Below are 20,032 nucleotides of genomic sequence, written 5' to 3' on the forward strand. Positions count from 1 at the left end.
CTTGCTTGTTCAATGTTCTAGAGGTATATCCACTTAGAAAAGAGCTTCAAAATTTTAGTGGAAGATATGTATTACGAAAAAACTATGCATGGATTTCAAAAATAATTTATATTAAAAAACTTGACTTTTCCAAGAACTTTTTGAGTTTTCCCTATGATTAAGACAGTCATGCTTACATAGAATTGCAGAGAAGCTGTTCCTTTCCCATTCCAAGTCTCCTGTTCTTAACTTCCTAGTCCCTGCCTACAATTTTTAGGCTCCCAACATGCAGTCAGAGAGTTATAAGTTTCTCTCTCTCTATCTATATCTATCTATCTTATGTATATTAATATATATCATATGTCAAGAACTTTCTAGATTCTATAGCAAGAATAAACATTTGTCAGACTAAACAAACTTCTCAGAAACTAAACAGCAAGGACAAAAAACATACTGGAAGATTCTTCTTTTGACCTATGTGTCTAGTCCATGTGGGCCTATGTGCATACTCATATCCAAGTGGTAAGGCAAGCACTGAGCTGAGGAATGGCTTGCAACCATGTCCACTTAACCCTGGGGAGAATGTGCTTCTGTTACCATTTGAGCTTCTCTACTCACTCTTATTTTCTGTTTCAAAAGGAGATGATGGTGAAAAAGGAGATCCAGGAGAGGAGGGAAAGCATGGCAAAGTGGGGCGCATGGGGCCCAAAGGTGGGTAAAATGATACAGAAGTGATACTCACATAAGAATGGCTCTTCCTCTCTTGGAACTTGTCCTAGAAAGTAACAGCTTTCATAATGCTCTCTCCCCCAAAATCCATAAAATATATTTCAGGCGTGAATGAACTCAAGGTCTGGCTGGAGGGGGAGCCCAAGGAGAGTAGTCTCTGGGACTAGCTAACGAATTGAGTTTTAGGCCAGGCCTGGTGGTATAGGTGGTAGCATATTGAAATACAGTGTTGGAAGCCACATAACTGAGTATGGATTTGTATCCCCAATCTGTTTGACCTGTCTAGAACACTGGAGGCACATGTGTGCCCAAGATCCTGATGAGTTGGAGAACTGAGGGAAGAGAACAATATGAGAGAAAACCTTGTTGGGGATGGTTGTCTCTCTCTCTCTCTTTCTTTCTCATGTACAAGTTCTCTATCATAAATAAGATAAATACACTTTTAAAAACAGAAAAAATATGAGTTTTGGGGAAAAAAATTGTGTTCATGGCTGTGTTTCCCCTCAGAACTGCTAAGCAGTTTTTCTTGGATGTCCTTAGAGCTTTGAAAGAAGATAAAAAGGAATTGAATTAGCTACCTGATTCCTTGATATATTCATGTTTCCCTGAGCTCTCTCTCTTTCTTTTTTCCTCTAACCCCCTTATTCCTTATATAAAGAATTAACATAGTGGAACAAACACTGAGGTAGAGGAGGAGTAGGGTCAAAGATGATGAGGACAACTCAAATCATTGACTAAGCCTCAGCAAAGCATAGCTTCTGTATTATGATGTCTAAAGGTGTGTCTTCAAACCCTTGAGGTATTCTCTACTAACAGCTATAAGATGACCACCAGAGACTGTTTTCTTTGACATCTTGAGAAAAGGCTCACAAGCCCTTGAGACCCCACTGTGAGAAATGCTGGTTTAAACTCATTATATACATTTGTATATCAACTGCAAATTTTTTCTCACAAAAATATAGCTTTATAACTTGTACACATTTTTTGGTTATGTCACTGGACTCCCACATAGTCGAACGTGGTTCGAGTCCGGGACCTGGCAACTTGAAACTCACACTGACTGTACGTGCATGCATGCATGCCCAAGATCCCTAAAGGGGAAGGGAAGAGAAAGGGGATTGTGGCATGGTATCTCTCCAGCCAACACATGCATCCTATAACAAAAACCTCTCTCTAAAACAGTTAATAGTTTTGGAAGAACTTAGTGATCCCTGATCATAGCTTTTGGATAAAAACTTAGCAGGACAATCTCTGATGTCACTCTCTTTTTTGAAACTTTTAGAAAAGTTTATTTATTTATTTATTAATGACAAAGAGAGACAGACAGAAATAGAGAAAGGAGAGAGAGAGAGAAAGAGTCTTCATGCTACAATCCACTCCCAGTGTTAGCCAACCCAGTTCACAGGCAACATGCACTCAGCATAGCATCCTTGCACACGAACACAGAACTTTCACACGTGCGTACAGTTGTGTTTCTACTGTACTACCACGCTTGGCCCTCTGGTGTCTCTTTGATCTCCAGGTTTCATGACTGAACATTTCCTCTCCTGTTTTAGCTAACATTTTATTTCTTGTTTTAGAAGAAAAGAAATAGAATCCCATGTCCAGCATCTAGAGAAGAACACAGCCAGAACAAAGTGCAAGGATGCTTCTACTCAGCCCCTCACTAGCCTTTAGATTAAATATCCTCTGCTGTAGTCATTCCAGAAACACTGCATCATAAGCATTTTACATCATCATGTCCATGGTTGTCATATTCTTCCACAGTTTTGTCAGTTTCCAGCCTCTGGCTTGGCTCTAAGGAGGAAGCAAAAAGAATGAGACAAAAAGACAGAATAGCAATGGATACAGGCAGCCAGAGCCTAAGTAGCCCAGCAATTTGTGCCACCCAGACAAACTGGGCACCTTTATTCATAGGGCAAAGTGACATTACATATGTGTATTTCATGACATTCCATAGATATGTTGCTGTGTTACAGGCAATAAGAAGCAGGTAACAAATCTATAAGGGCTTAGACGTACATACAAGGTGTATCCCTTGGTGATAATCCCATCAAGAGGAGAAACCATAATCTTCTTGTTTTAATGGAGAGAAGCCTAGCTCCAGGCATGGAGAAAAAACATAAGGCTAAAGATCCCACCATAAGGTGGGTGCCACCATGCCCAGAGAAGGCTAAAGAATCTCACAGAGGCAGAACAGGGATTGGACTTTGCCAATTGGGGGTCAAAATGTTTCCTGAATTCCATCAGATGTGTCTGTTGCAACATCCCTAGCAATTTCCACTCTTTGCTCTACCTGCAGCGAGGGTCAAAGAAAGGACAAGTTACAAGGCTCTGCCAAAGCCCAAAAGGACAGGTAGTGTTTGATCAGAGTATGTCCCCACATCTCACTCAGTGTCCCTACACATTTTAATATTGATACATACATTATAACTCTTAGACAATAGAGCTTGTGAAATACATTAGATATCACATTAGAATAATATAGTAAATTTTTTTGATAATTCCTTCAGAAGAATTCCACATTAGCCACATCTTTAAAGGGAAGATAAAATCCTATAATATAAAGTGTAATACTTTGCTTTTCAGGAATTAAAGGAGAATTGGGTGATATAGGAGACCAGGGTAATATTGGGAAGACTGGGCCCATTGGCAAGAAAGGTAAGCTGCATTTTACAATACTATTTTAGCAATTTAAAGCAAATCAAACATGTGTTTAAGGTTTTGTATCATAAAAATGATCACTTTTTCTTCTTTTAATATATGAGTTCGGTTTCTATAGTTTCCATACATAGCAATATATTTCATAGCTAACAAGAAAGGAGGGGGAGGGGGAGCAAAGCTAAATAATTAGAATCAAACATCAAATTTCAGTTGTGTCTGTATGTAGTTCTTTTCTGGGACTTACTGGTTGGCCGCTAATCACTGATACAATTAAAATAGCATCATGGTTCCAACCACAGTGGCACACTGTGAAACCTGCTGTTTCACTGGTTGAGCCATGGAAGAGGCACATTTCTAATTCCCAACCCACCCTACAAGCCAAGCATGGCAGCACACACATGGAGTCCCAGCTGTTCTGGAAACAGAGGCAAGAAGATCAGATAGAGCCAGACTATGTTGAGAGAGAGAGAGAGCGAGAGAGCGAGAAAGTTGGGCACAGGAACTTTCACCTCTAGTCCCAGCTACTCAGAAGAATGAGACAGGAGGATTCCAAGATCAAAGCTAGCAACATAGCAATACCTTGTCTCATATAATAATAATAAAATTAGAAAATAATATGATTACTCATAAACATATAGGAAGAAGAGAACAGTATAATTTTCTTTTTTAATTTAAGTGGAGTAACTAATAATTGTGCACTTGTGGTATATTACCTGGGTAGGAACCTGAAGTATAAATATGCTTACATACTTGTTTTTAGCCATTTCCTAATCTTGTACATAATGACAGCCTCAATCCCATAAAATAGAGGTGTCTCTTCTTTATTGTCTAGACACTCTTTTCCTATCCTTTTGTCATAAAGTCACAGTGGTAGCAGGTTCTAATTGCCTTTGATATTTAGTAGTTCATATAAACATTTTTTCTACTTTAAGATTCAAGATGAATAACAGTCAAAATGTTACTGCAAGAGACTCGTCAACTATTCAAGGAGATTGGAATCCCTCAAAAAGCATCATCCTGAATAACATGAGTACTACAGAAACCATATGGGAAAGTAAAGCAAGGTTGATAGGAAAAAGAACTCATCTGGGTTCTGGGGAATAGTAACACATTTATGGAACTACAAAAAGGCATTTGAGGCGAGGCAAGAGGTACTTGTGCAAAGGTACAGTTGGTGGGAGATAAGTGCCATGAGTAATATAATTTCTGCAGCCTTAATGTGCCCTGCAGCTTTTCATAAATACTTGAGCAGCTGCGTAAACCTGTGCCTCTCAGCAGCCAGCAGCATCTTCTTGTGGGCAGGTTGAGAGACTGGTCTGAGCTAAGGCTTTAGCCTTGCTCTTCTCAGCTTGTGGCTCAGTACTCCCTCTCTCCCCACTCTTTTTGACTCACTCTTTTGAGGAATTTCTGTCAGACTGTATTGAAAGGCAGGATTGTGGGAAGTGTCACCAAAAAGAGATTGTGTTTGAGCCAGCAGCTTTTATTGAATACTCACCTGGGGTTGAAATCGTCATAGCTGGGAACAAGCTGCATGAACTCCTTGTGGCTCCCGAATCCTGCTCCAGTGTGTGTCCATGATGGTTTTACCACTAAGTGGATGACTCTTTGGCTTCAGAGCCCCCTTATAATGTTTGGGTTCTTTCCAAGAAGAGCGTTAGCAATGGGTTCACATGGCCATCTTCGTCATAAAATTTATTAAAGTCAGGTGTATTAAGCTTGAATGTTTTAAAATAGTGCTTCTCAACATTCTTTTAAATTACTTATCTCCCCTCCAAATAAAAACAAGCCATTTTAGATCATTCTCCTAATTGCCTTTCCCCATGAAATTTTAATACCACCATAGACTACATATTTATTTATTTATTATGTATATAGTTGAGCTTTAAGCCATTTTAGATCATTCTCCTAATTGCCTTTCCCCATGAAATTTTAATACCACCATAGACTACATATTTATTTATTTATTTATATATTATGTATATATTTGAGCTTTACATATTTCAAAAAGAGTAAAATTTTTTACCTCTAAGGACTGACTTTTTAATGTGATATTGCCCCACTGAGAAAGCATGAGTGAAGACTAATCTCTCCATCCGCTCCAACTTCCCTCTCTCAGTTTTCCTTGCATCGGGTGGTTTTGGAGTGGATGCAAGTATGTTGGGAACTAATTAGGTGGAGCTTGAGTGAGGAAAACATTTAGTTTGGACTTAAGGAGACATATTTATGTAGTTTGAAGTTACTTTGTGTCCAGTTAAATTATTGCTAAAAATTCCAATGCAGGAATAGTGTCCAAGAATACTCCAACCACTTACTGTGCAGCTCTGTCCACAGCTAAAGATGAGAAAGGGCTGGGTCAGAGGTCAGATCATCATATGAATGTGTCCTGGGCATACAGCTCAAGAAATGTGTGAGTTGTAGGAAAGAAATAGTGTTTGAAATATAAGGGGCCAGAGCTAGTTCATAAAATATTTTTTCCAAGACTAACTGCTTATATAAAAAACACCTTACCGAACTATATTCTCAAATGTGACAATGAATTTACATAGATCACCAATATTGAGTTGTGAAGGTGAAAGAAAATTATAACCCTATTAATAATACAGCCACTTGGAGCCAGCAGGTGGCACAGAGGTTTATGAGGATGGATCCCACATGGCCAACTCTATGGTTCGAGTCCCAGACCAGTGGGTTGAAAATCATGCCAAGCGCATGCGTTTGTGTCCACAAAATCTCAGGAGGAGAACAGGAAAGGAACTATGGCACAGCTATCTCCCCTCTCTATCTGCCTGTCTCTCTCTCTCCAATAAGGACATGTGCACTATAGGAAACTAAAATAATAATAGCAGTGACCTACTGCTCAGACTCAGAATCCTCTCCAATGGGAAAAATCCCCTTTCTCACTTTGTTTCACTTCTACAGTCAGTATTCACTACATAACGTGTTTACAATCACATAAGACTATGTATTTCATTTATAAATTTGTACTTTATTGTGCATATTCAGAATAAATAAAAATTATTATACTGGATTTACATTTTATTTATTTATTTATTTAGGTTTTTACCATAAGGCACATGCACTCGCTAGAGAGAAAGAGAGAGACAGAGAGAGAGAAAGTGAGAAATCACACTCTAAGGAGGTGGGCACATCACAATCCCTTCTCCTCCATCCTCCTCTTGGAATTTTGGGCATGCACACACACATGTCTGGCATGAGTTTCAAGCCACAGAGCCCAAGACAGGAACCACAGTGAGCCATATGGAAGTCCAGTGTCTTCTTTTTTAAAGAGAGATTTTTTTTTGCTATAGGGTACATGTGCTCATTGGAGAGACAGAGTCAGAGAGACAAAATCCTGAGAGGAGAATAGAGAAGGGATTGAAGTGTGGTCGTTCCCCCTTGATTTCTCACTTTCTGTCTCTCTAGCGAGTACATACATCCTGTAGCAAAAATCTTATAAAAAAAGAAAAAAATGGAAAGAATTAGACTTATGAATTTAAAAAATTATTATATGGGCTGCAGATGATGTAGCAATTACATCACTGGACTCCCACATGGTTGAACACAGTTTAGGTCCCGGATCTGGTGACTTGAAAATTATGCTAGTTATATGTGTGTGCGTTCCTAAGATTCCAGGAGAATGGGGAAGAAAAGATTGTGGTGTGGCCATCTCCCTGAGGGTGATTTCTCACTTTCACTCTATCTCTCTCTTCCTATCATTCTGGCAAGTGCATGCACCCTGAAGCAAAAGCCTCTAAAATAATTAGTAAATAAGAGAGAAAGGGAAAAAAAGAATTATTATAAAATTAAATCATTAAGGTAATGTTGATTTAGTGCAGAGACAGATAGGTAGATCAATGGACACGATCAGAATCCATAAAAAGACTCCAAGATTCAATTGATGCAAATTGACACTATTTTCAACAAGAAATTACGAGCCTATCAATAAAGTATCCCGAGTTAATCAGATATTTATGTTTAAAACTAATGATATGACCCCAAACCAAACAGTCAATCTAAAATCAATTTGTAAATCTAAATTTGGTGGCAACCCCAAATTAGACCTAAATTTGAAAGGTTAAAAAAAAATGCTTCTGGAAGTTAATTCAGAAATCTATATTTTGGATCCTAAGGTAAGCAAACAACTTGTGAACAGGATATAAGAAGAACTAACAATGAAGAACTAACAAATTTATGTCTATGAAAATAAAGAACTTCCACTCACTATAAAAAACATCTTTCAGAGAGCAAAAGAGGAAACAATAGAATATGTTATATACTGCAAATATATCCAATGAAAAGCTTATACCTAAAACATATAAGGAGATCATATAAATCAATAAGAGAAATGACAGATAAACCAAAAGAAAAAAAAAAGTATCAGGGTCAGCAGATGGTCAAGTGGTTAAGATGCTAGACTCCTACATGGCTGACTGTAGTTCAAGTCCCTGACCCGATGGCTTGAAAATCACACCAGGCACACATGCATGTGTGCCCCAAATCCCAAGAGGAGACTGGAAGAGAAGTGTTTGCAGTGTTGGCATCTCTCCTGGGAGTGTGATTTTTCATCTTCTCTCCTTTTGTCTCTCTCTGTCTCCAAGAAAGCATAGCACTTTATGGGGGAAAAAAAAAGTCAAAAGATTTGGTAGGCACTTTAAAAAGAATATATTCCCTACCATCACTTCAGGGAGTTGATATCTATATGAGTGTCAACTCATCAGGCTGATGCAAATTTGACTAAATTATATAGCTGCATACTCACCAAAAAGACTAAAATAAAAAAAGACCGACAATACTTAGTGCTGACAGGAATGATGAACAACTGAAACTTTCATATAGTGCTTTACCATATCAATGGAAATACACTATTTCCATATGTAACAAAATGAATAGATATATTATTGGACATCATATTGGTCAAAAGGATTCATACAGAAATAGACAGTCCTTCCTGCCAAATGTTTCCATTTCTGGAAACTTCAACAACATGAAAAACCTATAACATATTTGTAAGTCAGGATGGTTTCCTTTAGGAAAGAAGAATGTAATAATCAAAGGTGATGCAAAGGAACTTCTTGAGGGCTTAATCTTGGTGGTGGTTACATAAATATTTTATTTTGTGGAAAGCAGCTAAGCTGAATCTTTATGTTGATATACTTTTCATTTTACTTTTATAGCTTATGTGTAATAAAATAATTATTGATTAATCATGCTAGAGGAAACACTTATCTGACTATATTATCCCTCTATTCTTTCTTGAAAATTATTTGTGATCACATAAAAAAAGCAATGAATGTAGCCAAATACATGTACCAATACTTACAAAAGAGAACTACAGAGGCATATAATTTATTCATTAATTAGGACGTCATGATTTTTAGTGAATCTTGTAAAGAGGTATTTGCGTACTTTTAACATTTAGCAACTTGTATTATTTATTTATTTGTTTATTTTAGAGAGAGATTTTTGTTTGCACTCACCAGAAAGATAGACAGAAAGTGAGAACTCACCCCCCAGAAGGAATGGCCACCCCGCAATCCCTTCTCCTCCATTCTCTTCTCAAGACTTTTGGTATGAATGCACACATGCCCAGTGTGAGTTTTAAGCTACTAGATCCAGGACTTGAACCATGCTCAACTATGTGGGAGTCCAGTGATGTAACCATTACACTATCTGCTGGTTCCTGTTGTCTTATGATACCTATTCACTTTTATAATTATTTTTCCATTGTAATTTTGTGTTATTTTTTCTTAAAGAGGACCCCTGAAATTGTATAAGCATCAGATAGAATGTATTATGGATCTGTCGCTGGCTGTTTCAATTTTATTTAACCACTGTTTACATGAACAGAAAGGCACAGACAAAACATAAAATGTTGAACTGTGAGATCTCTGAGATGCAGCCAGGTTAAACGAGGTTAAGATCCCACGGGCAAGCCTGTGGCATGATGGTTAAAGCAGCTGGATCCCACATGGTTAACTTCATGGTTTGATTTCCAGACCCATAGGTTTGAGGAACATGCAATGTGCATGGGTCTATGTGCCCAAAATCTGAGAGAAGAATGGATAATATCCGTTACTATGTGGCCATCCCCCATGGGTGTGCTTTCTCACTTTTCTTCTCTAATTCTGTCTCTCTCCAGTGAGCACATGCACCCTATAGCAATTCTTTTTCAAATAAAAAGATAAAAGATACCATATATTGCCCTAGAAATAGCAGAAATAGAGAGGAAGAATAAATCACTGCCATGAACAGGTCCAGATTTGAACTTTATTTTGCAATGAGTCATTATAGACATTCTACTTCCTAGATTTAGATGTGTTAAGTTTAGATAACTCCTACTAAAAGAGTTATAGATAATGATCTTGAGCCAAGAACAGTCTTACTCTTGGAATAAGACTAAATGATTTAGGCAAATGGGAGATGATAGAGACAAGAAGTAGTCAAGAGTATTTAATATGATTGTCTGAGCCTCAGACTGGATGAACTCTAAGAAACATTATAAAAGTTAACAGCCTAGAAATGATAAGGTTGACTAATCTTATTCTATCATGCCAATTCTGCCTTCAAAGCTCAGGTACATAGCATCTAGCACATACTTCTTGACTGTATTCACTGTCAGGGCTGACTAGCTTGTCTTTTCCCCCCATGGACTGTGAATTTCTAGGGGGAACAAGTGAGTGAACTATTTTTTTAAAAAGAATTATTTAACTTTATTTATTTATTTATTTATTCATTTATTTATTTTAATTTGACCAAAGAGAGACAGAGAGAGAGAGAGAAAGTGAGAAAGCAAACCGCCAGGTCTGGAACTCAAATGGTTAAAGCAGCTGGATCCCACATGGTTAACTTCATGGTTTGATTTCCAGACCCATAGGTTTGAGGAACATGCAATGTGCATGGGTCTATGTGCCCAAAATCTGAGAGAAGAATGGATAATATCCGTTACTATGTGGCCATCCCCCATGGGTGTGCTTTCTCACTTTTCTTCTCTAATTCTGTCTCTCTCCAGTGAGCACATGCACCCTATAGCAATTCTTTTTCAAATAAAAAGATAAAAGATACCATATATTGCCCTAGAAATAGCAGAAATAGAGAGGAAGAATAAATCACTGCCATGAACAGGTCCAGATTTGAACTTTATTTTGCAATGAGTCATTATAGACATTCTACTTCCTAGATTTAGATGTGTTAAGTTTAGATAACTCCTACTAAAAGAGTTATAGATAATGATCTTGAGCCAAGAACAGTCTTACTCTTGGAATAAGACTAAATGATTTAGGCAAATGGGAGATGATAGAGACAAGAAGTAGTCAAGAGTATTTAATATGATTGTCTGAGCCTCAGACTGGATGAACTCTAAGAAACATTATAAAAGTTAACAGCCTAGAAATGATAAGGTTGACTAATCTTATTCTATCATGCCAATTCTGCCTTCAAAGCTCAGGTACATAGCATCTAGCACATACTTCTTGACTGTATTCACTGTCAGGGCCGACTAGCTTGTCTTTTCCCCCCATGGACTGTGAATTTCTAGGGGGAACAAGTGAGTGAACTATTTTTTTAAAAAGAATTATTTAACTTTATTTATTTATTTATTCATTTATTTATTTTAATTTGACCAAAGAGAGACAGAGAGAGAGAGAGAAAGTGAGAAAGCAAACCGCCAGGTCTGGAACTCAAATCACGGTCGACATGTGGGAGTCCAGCACCCTTAACCACCATGCCACCTGCCAGCCCTGTGAATGGATTACTTATTGGGTTTGTTTGCTTAAATAAGAATAAGCTTTGTGTGAGGACCCTTCTGTTTAATTATGTTTATCTTAATGCCTAGAAAGTTGGAACTCTAAATGTTTGTTGCATTAAACAGGGAAAAAATCATTTTCTACTCCTTCTTTTCTACTCCTTATTCCTATAAGTGCCACTTTCCCTTCACATCAATTTCCACTATTGGCTACTAAGATTTCCTTCTCCTTCAGAGATATGCCATGAAAATTTATGAGCATGCTCTGGAATTTTTTAAAAAATGGAGATGCGGTGTTCTGGTTCACCTGGATTAATTTCATTTTTAATCTCCACTTTGAAATTTATTGTTCTCATTTTGATAACGGCCCTTCTAAATTTTTCAGTGACTCAAATTAATCTCAACATTCTAGACTGACCTTAATGTTGTCCCTTGTATGGATAAGGTAACTTTCTGGATGTCAATATTTCACTTTAGAAATGAGAAATAAAAATGATTTAATGTAGGTAAATTCAACCACATAGCAAAATAAATGTTTTGACTTAAGGTCAATAATCCCTTTACACTGAAAGCATTATGATATTTTGTTTGTTTGAATGTGACCTCTAATTTTTCAACCTTAAGACACTTATAACAGACATGTTCCCATTCATAGGCCACAATAAGTTTCTGTGAATAGCTTTAAACCATAATTTGTTTTAGGAAAATATGTATTCTGAGTCCAAATCCTCTACAAACTGGTTAACTACTTTGTATGCAGTCCTTTACTATAACTGAGATTTAGGGAGCATGAGCTAATGTTGTTGGAATATCCTCTATAAATCAAGTCCAGTGCTAGTACTATTATGAGGTAATGCCGTCTAATCAATCCTTCTTAATTATTTCATGATTTTTTTTTAGAAAAAATTTTTATTATAGGGCACGTGCACTTGCTAGAGAGACAGAGAGACAGAAAGCAAGTAATCACTCCCCAGGATGGATGAACACACAGCAATCCCTTCTCCATCCTCCTCTTGGAATCTTGGGCACACACGCACATATGCCCAGCATGAGTTTTAGGTCACTGGATCTGGGGCTCAAACTGTAGTTGATTACATGGGAGTTCAGCAACTTAACCATTACACCATCTGCTGGTCTCAATTATTTTACAATTTTAAGTACTGTTATTTCTGCTTTTAAAATGAAGAAATAAAGAAATCAAGTCACCTCTTCACATGTAGCTAATAAGAAGAGACGGAATTGAAGCCCGGTTTTCTGGTTTCCATAGTCTTTTACTCTGTCTCCTTGCTTTGGTGTTCCCATTTGTCATCAAAGCAAGGGAATTTATGTTTTGAGTGCTTACATCTTCTCAAAACAAACAAATGAACACACAGAAAAGGCCAGACATCAATTCAAAAAGCAGTTTCTCACATTCTTAAGATCTAGCAAGGGCTACTGCTTCAATGAATCCTTCTCTACTCTGACCCTCCACCATCTCACCTTTCCATTTCTTTCACTCTGTTAGCACATGTGAGTGTCCCATCACTTTGGTCTCTCATGTGTCCTTCGAATTCTTTAAAGCTCATCACTTTCCCAAAACAAATACTCTGTTTCTGCTTCTTTTATGTTTATTATGAGGCTTAGCCCAGAACTAGGATCATAGTAGAGCTGGAATCAGTATTTGATCCATGTTGAATGGAAAGGGATTCATGTGCAAAAGAAATACTATTTTTTAAACTTAAAATATTAAAGTCATATTAATATGATCTTTTAAATCCATATTGTTTTTTATCCCTTTTTAATTTTTTACATTTAATCATGCATATCTTAACAGCTTACAATATGGTTTTTCAAAGCATACGTGCATTGCATGTTAATTAAGTCAAGGATATTGCCATATATATCATCCATATTGTTTTTGGTGGTAATAAAGACTGCTATTCTTTTTAACTTTTAGTCACATTTTCCAAACACATCATTTTTCCTTTACTGAGTTATTGATTAACTCGATTTAGAAGCACCAACAACTGGAGAGACAAACAGTTGGACTTGAGTACCAACACTGCCAGTTAATTGCTGTATTCCTTGAGCAATTTTTTTGTCTCTTTGATTCTCATGTTTTTTTCATTTGAGAATAAAGATAATGATAGCACTCAGCTCATTAGACATAATATGGTAATACAAATGTAAAGTATCCAGAATGGCAGTTGGCAACTGATATCTTCACTTTATTCCATCAACGTATTCTCCATATCTATTCTTATGTCTTCCAATTTACAAGTAATGGAAATAAGGAATTTGCAGAGTACGACTAAGTGTGAACACATCAATCTTGCTTATCAAGGTGCCTGATATATATCCATGCTTTTTCCAATTGTATCCTTGACTGCACATTGTCCTCTGCCTTGTCGCATCTCCAGATTTTCATAGCCAAGCTCAAAAACAATGCCTCTGTCATCCTTCCAACTGAAGCACTATCTCATCAGGCTTCCCCTCAGAGTAAGTTATCTCTATTCACTGTCCCTCTTACAATATTTATCACATTATACATCACAGATTTCACCAGTTTCATTCCATCCAAGCCCAAGTTTTAAGGGTCTCTCCTGCATACTTAAATTGCTTTCTGTCTTGGAATTTTGGGTTTGCTCATTTGTTTCTTCTGAGAAAGAGAGAAAGGTAAAGAGAGAAAGGCATTCCCAACAGTGTCTCCACATCATGATCTACCCCTCACTTCTGTCAGTGCTAATCAAATGCATGCATATATATGCTGGCATCTACAGAGAAGTACCAGGACACGAACCAGGGACTTCCTCATGTGAGTCTAGTTGTGTTACCACTGTGGCACCTCTGGCTCCTGCATTGTGGATTTCAAGGATCAACTTTTCCTGTCTTGCGGGTGGAGCACAGGAATGTCTGGCATTACTGATTTAAAAAATACAAAAACAAAACAAAACAAAAAACTGTACATATAGTCAGTTCTGAAAGTCTCAGCAAATCCTTGGGGTCCAACATTCATTCTTTCTTCTGGATGATAAGTTGTCAATATATAAGGGCTTCTCAATGAAAATACTCATCAGACAATCATAAGAATAACTAATGAAAGCATTCTCAGGGCAGACAATATGGGAAATCCTATCCGTTTTAAAGTAGTTTCCACATTTTTGCTGTTGCTCATGAAGAGTGAAATTAAGAAGAATCTCAATGCCAACTCCATTCCCCTTTGCATTGTCTCCATGGGGCATATAATCAATTCCTTGCTGTTATCAGACCCCTATGAGGATAAACTCCATATTCCTGCTAACTTGGTTGACCTTCATCCTGTATTCATCCCACATGAGTTTTTTTTTCTTATTCTTTTCCCAGATCACCACTGAAGCATAAACTCTATTTACTTCTGTCAGGGTCTTCTCTTTTGAATCTCAAGAACCTTAACCAAACATTTCCTTTTGCAAATCAAAAGCTTTTGCTTTCAATTACTGTGTCTGATGTGGGCTTCAAAAGCTTATTTTGAAGTTAAAAAAATCAAGTTTTCACATTTTAAAAATAATGATTCTCTAAGAATTATTTTAGAGACGCCTCTGATTGAATAAGAAAATGGTCACATACAAAAAACAAGAAGAAAAAATGACAAGGTTGTTATCTCTGTATAATATATTTGACATGATTTCATATTGTAGATATTTTCATACATTACAACTCTTATAAAAACTGTAAACTCCTGGGACCAGCAGTTGGCATAATGACTATGTCACTGGACTCCCATGTAGTTAATCGGGATTCATGTCCCAGACTCGGTAGCTTAAACTCATGCCGGGTGTATATGTGTGCAGGTGCAAGGTCCTGAGAAGAGAATGGAGGAGAAGAGATTGCAGCGTGGCCATCCTCCCTGGGGAGAGATTTCTTGCTTTCTATCTCTCTGTCTCTCTCTGTCTTTCTGGCAAGCGCATGCGCCCTATAGCAAAAACCTCTCCAAAAAAAAAGAATTGTAAATTCCTTCAAGTCAGAGGTTTAATATTGTTTCTCTATATACTCTCACAACGTATCTAGCCCTTTGACTCACATAGAATAAGGAAATGGTAAATATTTGTTGAATTAAATTGAAAAAGCACACTTCTTTCTTTTTGAAACTACAAAGGCAAAGCAATATTAACTTGGGACATAACAAATACACAGCTACTGCAATGTGCTATCCAATTGATGCAAACTTGCAAAACAATAGTTTGGGTTTTTTTTGCTTGTTCAGAATCCCATATTACAGAGAACATGTTAATGGGGTAGGTCACACGCATTCCAATGTTTGTACACTTTTTGTTGGAATTCTATATTAATCTACATAAATTACAACTCAATTGATTTCTTGTAGCTGTGCAGCTGACTTAAAATCAAACTGTTTATGTAAAACCGAAGAGTATTTATTGAGGGTTTTATAAATAAAAATTTTAAAACTGTTTCTTTGATTGGTGTGAAATAATTCACCCTTTCACTTCATTGTTTCTGTTTTCTGGTTGCTGTTTTAATTCAGGTGAAAAAGGGGAGAAAGGTTTGCTTGGGATACCTGGAGGAAAAGGGAAAGCAGGTATGTAGGACATACACATTTTTCTCTTCGACTTCTAACATCATTCCGAATGGTTTCATCTCAAAACTAAATATATTTTGAAGGAACAACAAGAATTCTTTCATCATTTAACCTTACTTTCTATAGGTTAGAGGAAAAGAAAGAAGGAAACTTTCCTCTTACCCTCTGGTGACTATCTAAGCCCTGGGCACATAGGGATGGCACCTTCCCCCCAGTCATGTTTACTGTGAGAAGCAAACTCAACATATGAGGAACTAGGCCTCATCCTCCTAGACCCAGAGTAAAGATTAGTTCTAAGAACCACTTTACATTCTTTATATTTAACTGTGACTATAGTAAGTAAAGTTCTAGATAAATTATTTTTACTTTTCACACTACCAAAGAAAAAAGCAAACAGAAAAGTTTACATGGAACAGTCGATGAACAGAAAAGGAATCATTTGAATTTTCCACTATTTTCCTCATAGTTTCTTCTCTGTCACAACGGTCAGGGTCAGTAGGTAGTTGAAAAGGTAGGTGAACAAAGAAGAATGAATGACAGATTAAATCACAGTTCATCTGCATACTGGACAATAGTCTCTAAAATCTGCAAGTTGGATCTATTTACAGATTTAAACTTAGTCCTTTAAACATGCAAGCTATACCTCAAATGGATAATCAAAATTAGCATTTGTTTTAATCATGACAAGTTTCCCCTGTCTTGGAAGAGCTGTGTGAGCTAGTGAATAATGCAGTAACAGAAGAGAGGACAGGCTGGAAGTATGTTTTCGGGAAACTATAAAAATTTCATTCTGAGATTAGACAGACATGCTCAGTGTTCAACAAATACGCCAAATGGTTCACATAGTGTGCACAGTGGTTTGTCATATTTATTCTTCTTTTTAAAAATCTAGCTTACTATTATCATCAAACTCATTCAAAACATTTGAAAAGATGTTTTCTAAATTCCTAATGAAACATAAATTAGAACTTTTGATTTAAGTAAAAGATTAAATATATAGCTTCACAGAGATACAGCCAGACTAGAAACAGAGAGTACATACTAAGAAGAGAACAAATGTTCTTACCAATTGGTCTCCATGTGCCTCAACATAAATTCAGTTTTCTCATTTAAAAGGTACCGTCTGTGATTGTGGAAGATACAGGAAAGTTGTAGGACAACTGGATATTAGTGTTGCTCGGCTTAAGACATCTATGAAGTTCGTCAAGAATGGTGAACATATCCTCTTTTGCTTTGTGTTATATCATCTATCAGTTTAATCTAGTGTTCTCTCTTCTCTCTCTCTCTCTCTCTCTCCCTCTATTTTTAAGGGTTTTTTCCATAGGGTACTCACCAGAGAGAGAGAGAAAGACAGAAAGAAGGAAAGAGATAAATCACACACACACACACACCACACATCCCAGAGGGGATGGTCATGCCAGAGTCCCTTCTTTCCCCATTTCTTCTTGGGATTTTGAGCATGCAAGCACATGTGCCTAGCATGATTTTCAAGCCACCAGGTCTGGGACTCCATGCATGGTTGGCCTTATGGAAATCCAGTACTTTAACCACCATGCCACCTGCTGGCCCCAATTTAGTCTCAGAATTCAATTCTAGGGCTCCCAGTAGGAAATACCTTGTGTTGGGCAAAGCCTATTGAGATACTGTCACCAGTTTAATGATCTCTCAAAAAAGGTAATTATTGTGTGGATAGCAAATGCTGTAGCAGTTACATAACTGGACTCCCACATGGTCGACTGTGGTTCGAGTCCCAGAACAGGTGGCTTGAAAATCATTCTGAGCATGTGTATGTGCATGGCCAAGATGGTGGAAGGAGACTGAGTATTATCAGGGAAGAAGTGGAAGGAGCAACAGAAACAGAGATTTTGCAAGAGCCCCCATGTCTGTCCATAGGTATCTGGGAGACTTCTTATAGGAGAAAATGTTACACCAAGTCCTAGAGGATCAGTAGGAGTTTGCTATGTGTAGATGCATTCTAGGTATGAAAGACTCGGAAGTAGATAAAAGACTTCATCAGATTACAAGTATGGCTAAAGCTTAAACTAGATTGGGAGACAGTCTGAGATGCACTGAATCACAGTTCATGTAGCAAGTCTTGGTCGATATGGCTATCTGCTGGACAGCTATGTAGAAAGCTGAGCCAAAGTGTAGAAGTGTGTTCCCATTCGATATCCAGATGGAGGAGAAATATTTAAACTAGTGACTATCTCATAAAAAGGCCTTGCAAAGTAATTCTTGACTTGTTGGATACATAAATTTATATATGCCAATATTATGTACTTGCTTTTTTTTTTCTTTTTATGGCACATAATGATACTCTTCTTTTTCTTCCTGAAAAGTCATAGCAGGAATTAGGGAAACTGAAGAGAAATTCTACTACATTGTGCAGGAGGAAAAGAACTACAGGGAGTCCCTGACCCACTGCAGGATTCGGGGTGGAATGCTAGCCATGCCTAAGGACGAAGCTGCCAACACGCTTATTGCTGACTATGTTGCCAAGAGTGGCTTCTTCCGGGTGTTTATTGGGGTGAATGACCTGGAAAGGGAGGGGCAGTACGTGTTCACAGACAATACGCCACTGCAGAACTATAGCAACTGGAACAACGGGGAGCCCAGTGACCCCTACGGTCATGAGGACTGCGTGGAAATGCTGAGCTCAGGCAGATGGAATGACACAGAGTGCCATCTTACCATGTACTTCGTCTGTGAGTTTGTCAAGAAGAAAAAGTAACTTTCCACATGCTACACATTTTTTATTTCCCTGTGATTACCATTACAATTACTTTTATTCGTCTTTTTCTTTCTCATTACACTAAATTTATTCTGGCTCAAGCCAAGAAGGAAATGCTAAAATGAGATTCGCAGTCTCCATCCCCATGCTCTTCTGTGTTGATTTTGACATTTTTATACATGGCATGTCATTGAGTCAATAGCTCACCAGATTATATGGGTCCCACCAAAGAGTTTGATTAAATTAATAATTGTGCAGAAGCTAGTTGTCTATGTCACAAATAAAATATTCTCTTGAAATGTGCTGTGCCACCTCTCCCTAGAAATCTAACCCATTTTTTTTTGTAGCCAAGTAGATAATTGGACAGTCATTTGGTGATAATCAAGTTGGTTGATGATTGGCCTAACTTGAATTTGCCCAAAGCCAGACATAGAGGAGGGCCTTCTGTGAATAATGCCAAGACATTATCTATTTTAGAATCCATGATGACCAATTCTTTCACCTACTATAGCCATGGTCATACTTGTAAGATACCCATGTTTTCACAGACATAGAAATGTTTTAACCTCAAACCTCAATATGAGAAATTTCTGGCTTAATGTCATGTTACATATGAGGTAGAATCATAAAGACCCTTTGGTGCTTCTGACCTACAGTCTCAAGGGTACCATACCAAGTGTACCCTCAAAAACACCATAGCAAGTATACCCTTATGTGGACCAAACACCATAGCAAGTATACCCTTATGTGTACCATAGCAAGTATACCCTTATGTGGACCTCTTTCTGTGGATACACACCTTAATCTCAAGCCCCTGGATATATTAATCTGATTTAAGGAAACAGGAATTCTAGAAATTGGAAAGAAAGGGAAATTTAATTTCCAACAGTATTATTTATAGTCTGCTTATGAAATTTTCCCCTGCTATAACATTTTCCATTTTTCTTTGTCTTAGGTTTACCCACATCATCTTTCTTCCCCTTAGGCATGGGAAATGGGGCATGAGGTCCTTGGAGAACTCAAAGAACTTCAAGGTTCTAACATTATCAAGTCTCTAAGCCCTCTTGTCCTTTCCCTTGATAGACTATTTGAAATTTCACAGGAAGCCCTTTACTCTTTACTCTCTTTATAATTATGTTGTATAAAAACTCATACCAGTACCAGCAGTTGCCATATGGCTATGTCGCTGGACTTCTATGTAGTCAACAGTGGTTCATGGTTCAAGTCCTGGACTCAGTGGCTTAAACTCACACTGGGCATGTGTGTGTGTGAGCCCAAGATCCCAAGAGGATTATGAAGGAGAAGGGATTGCAGTGTGATCATTCCCCCTGGGGGTGACTTCTTACTTTCTGTCTCTCTGTCTCTCTGTCTTTCTGGTGAGTGCATATTCCTTATAGCAAAAACCTATAAAAATAAAATACAAAAACCTCATACCAGAAATGCCCTTTTTAGTACTCTGACATCACAGGAGTATTAGGCATAGAGTTTGGAACATGCCTGGAACTCACATTTACTGAGTTGATAAAATTCTACTTTGAACTGCAGATCAAACCTCAAAGCAGCTTTCACTTGGAACTATTTAAAAATAAACAGTTTCATGAAATGCTAGATTATCTCCTAATAAACTGCTGCT

General features: G+C 37.5%; 1 protein-coding gene across 2 annotated transcripts in view; it reads left to right on the forward strand.

The window, feature by feature from the left end:
* The window catches only part of COLEC10 (collectin subfamily member 10), a 49,835-nt gene extending 30,262 nt beyond the window's left edge, over nucleotides 1–19,573 (forward strand). Inside the window, exons 2-6 of one of the 2 annotated variants that reach the window (XM_027770045.1) lie at nucleotides 619–690; nucleotides 3,298–3,369; nucleotides 15,597–15,668; nucleotides 16,785–16,880; nucleotides 18,008–19,573. In XM_027770045.1, the coding sequence (XP_027625846.1) occupies nucleotides 619–690; nucleotides 3,298–3,369; nucleotides 15,597–15,668; nucleotides 16,785–16,880; nucleotides 18,008–18,399 (704 nt within the window). In that variant the 3' untranslated portion in view covers nucleotides 18,400–19,573. The remainder of the gene's footprint in view (nucleotides 1–618; nucleotides 691–3,297; nucleotides 3,370–15,596; nucleotides 15,669–16,784; nucleotides 16,881–18,007) is intronic. The other variant, XM_006140049.3, reaches the window with a different exon arrangement.
* Nucleotides 19,574–20,032: the final 459 nt, after the last annotated feature.

The sequence above is a fragment of the Tupaia chinensis genome, unplaced genomic scaffold (assembly GCF_000334495.1).
Source record: "Tupaia chinensis unplaced genomic scaffold, TupChi_1.0 Scaffold000017_1, whole genome shotgun sequence".
Taxonomy (NCBI): Eukaryota; Metazoa; Chordata; class Mammalia; order Scandentia; family Tupaiidae; genus Tupaia; species Tupaia belangeri.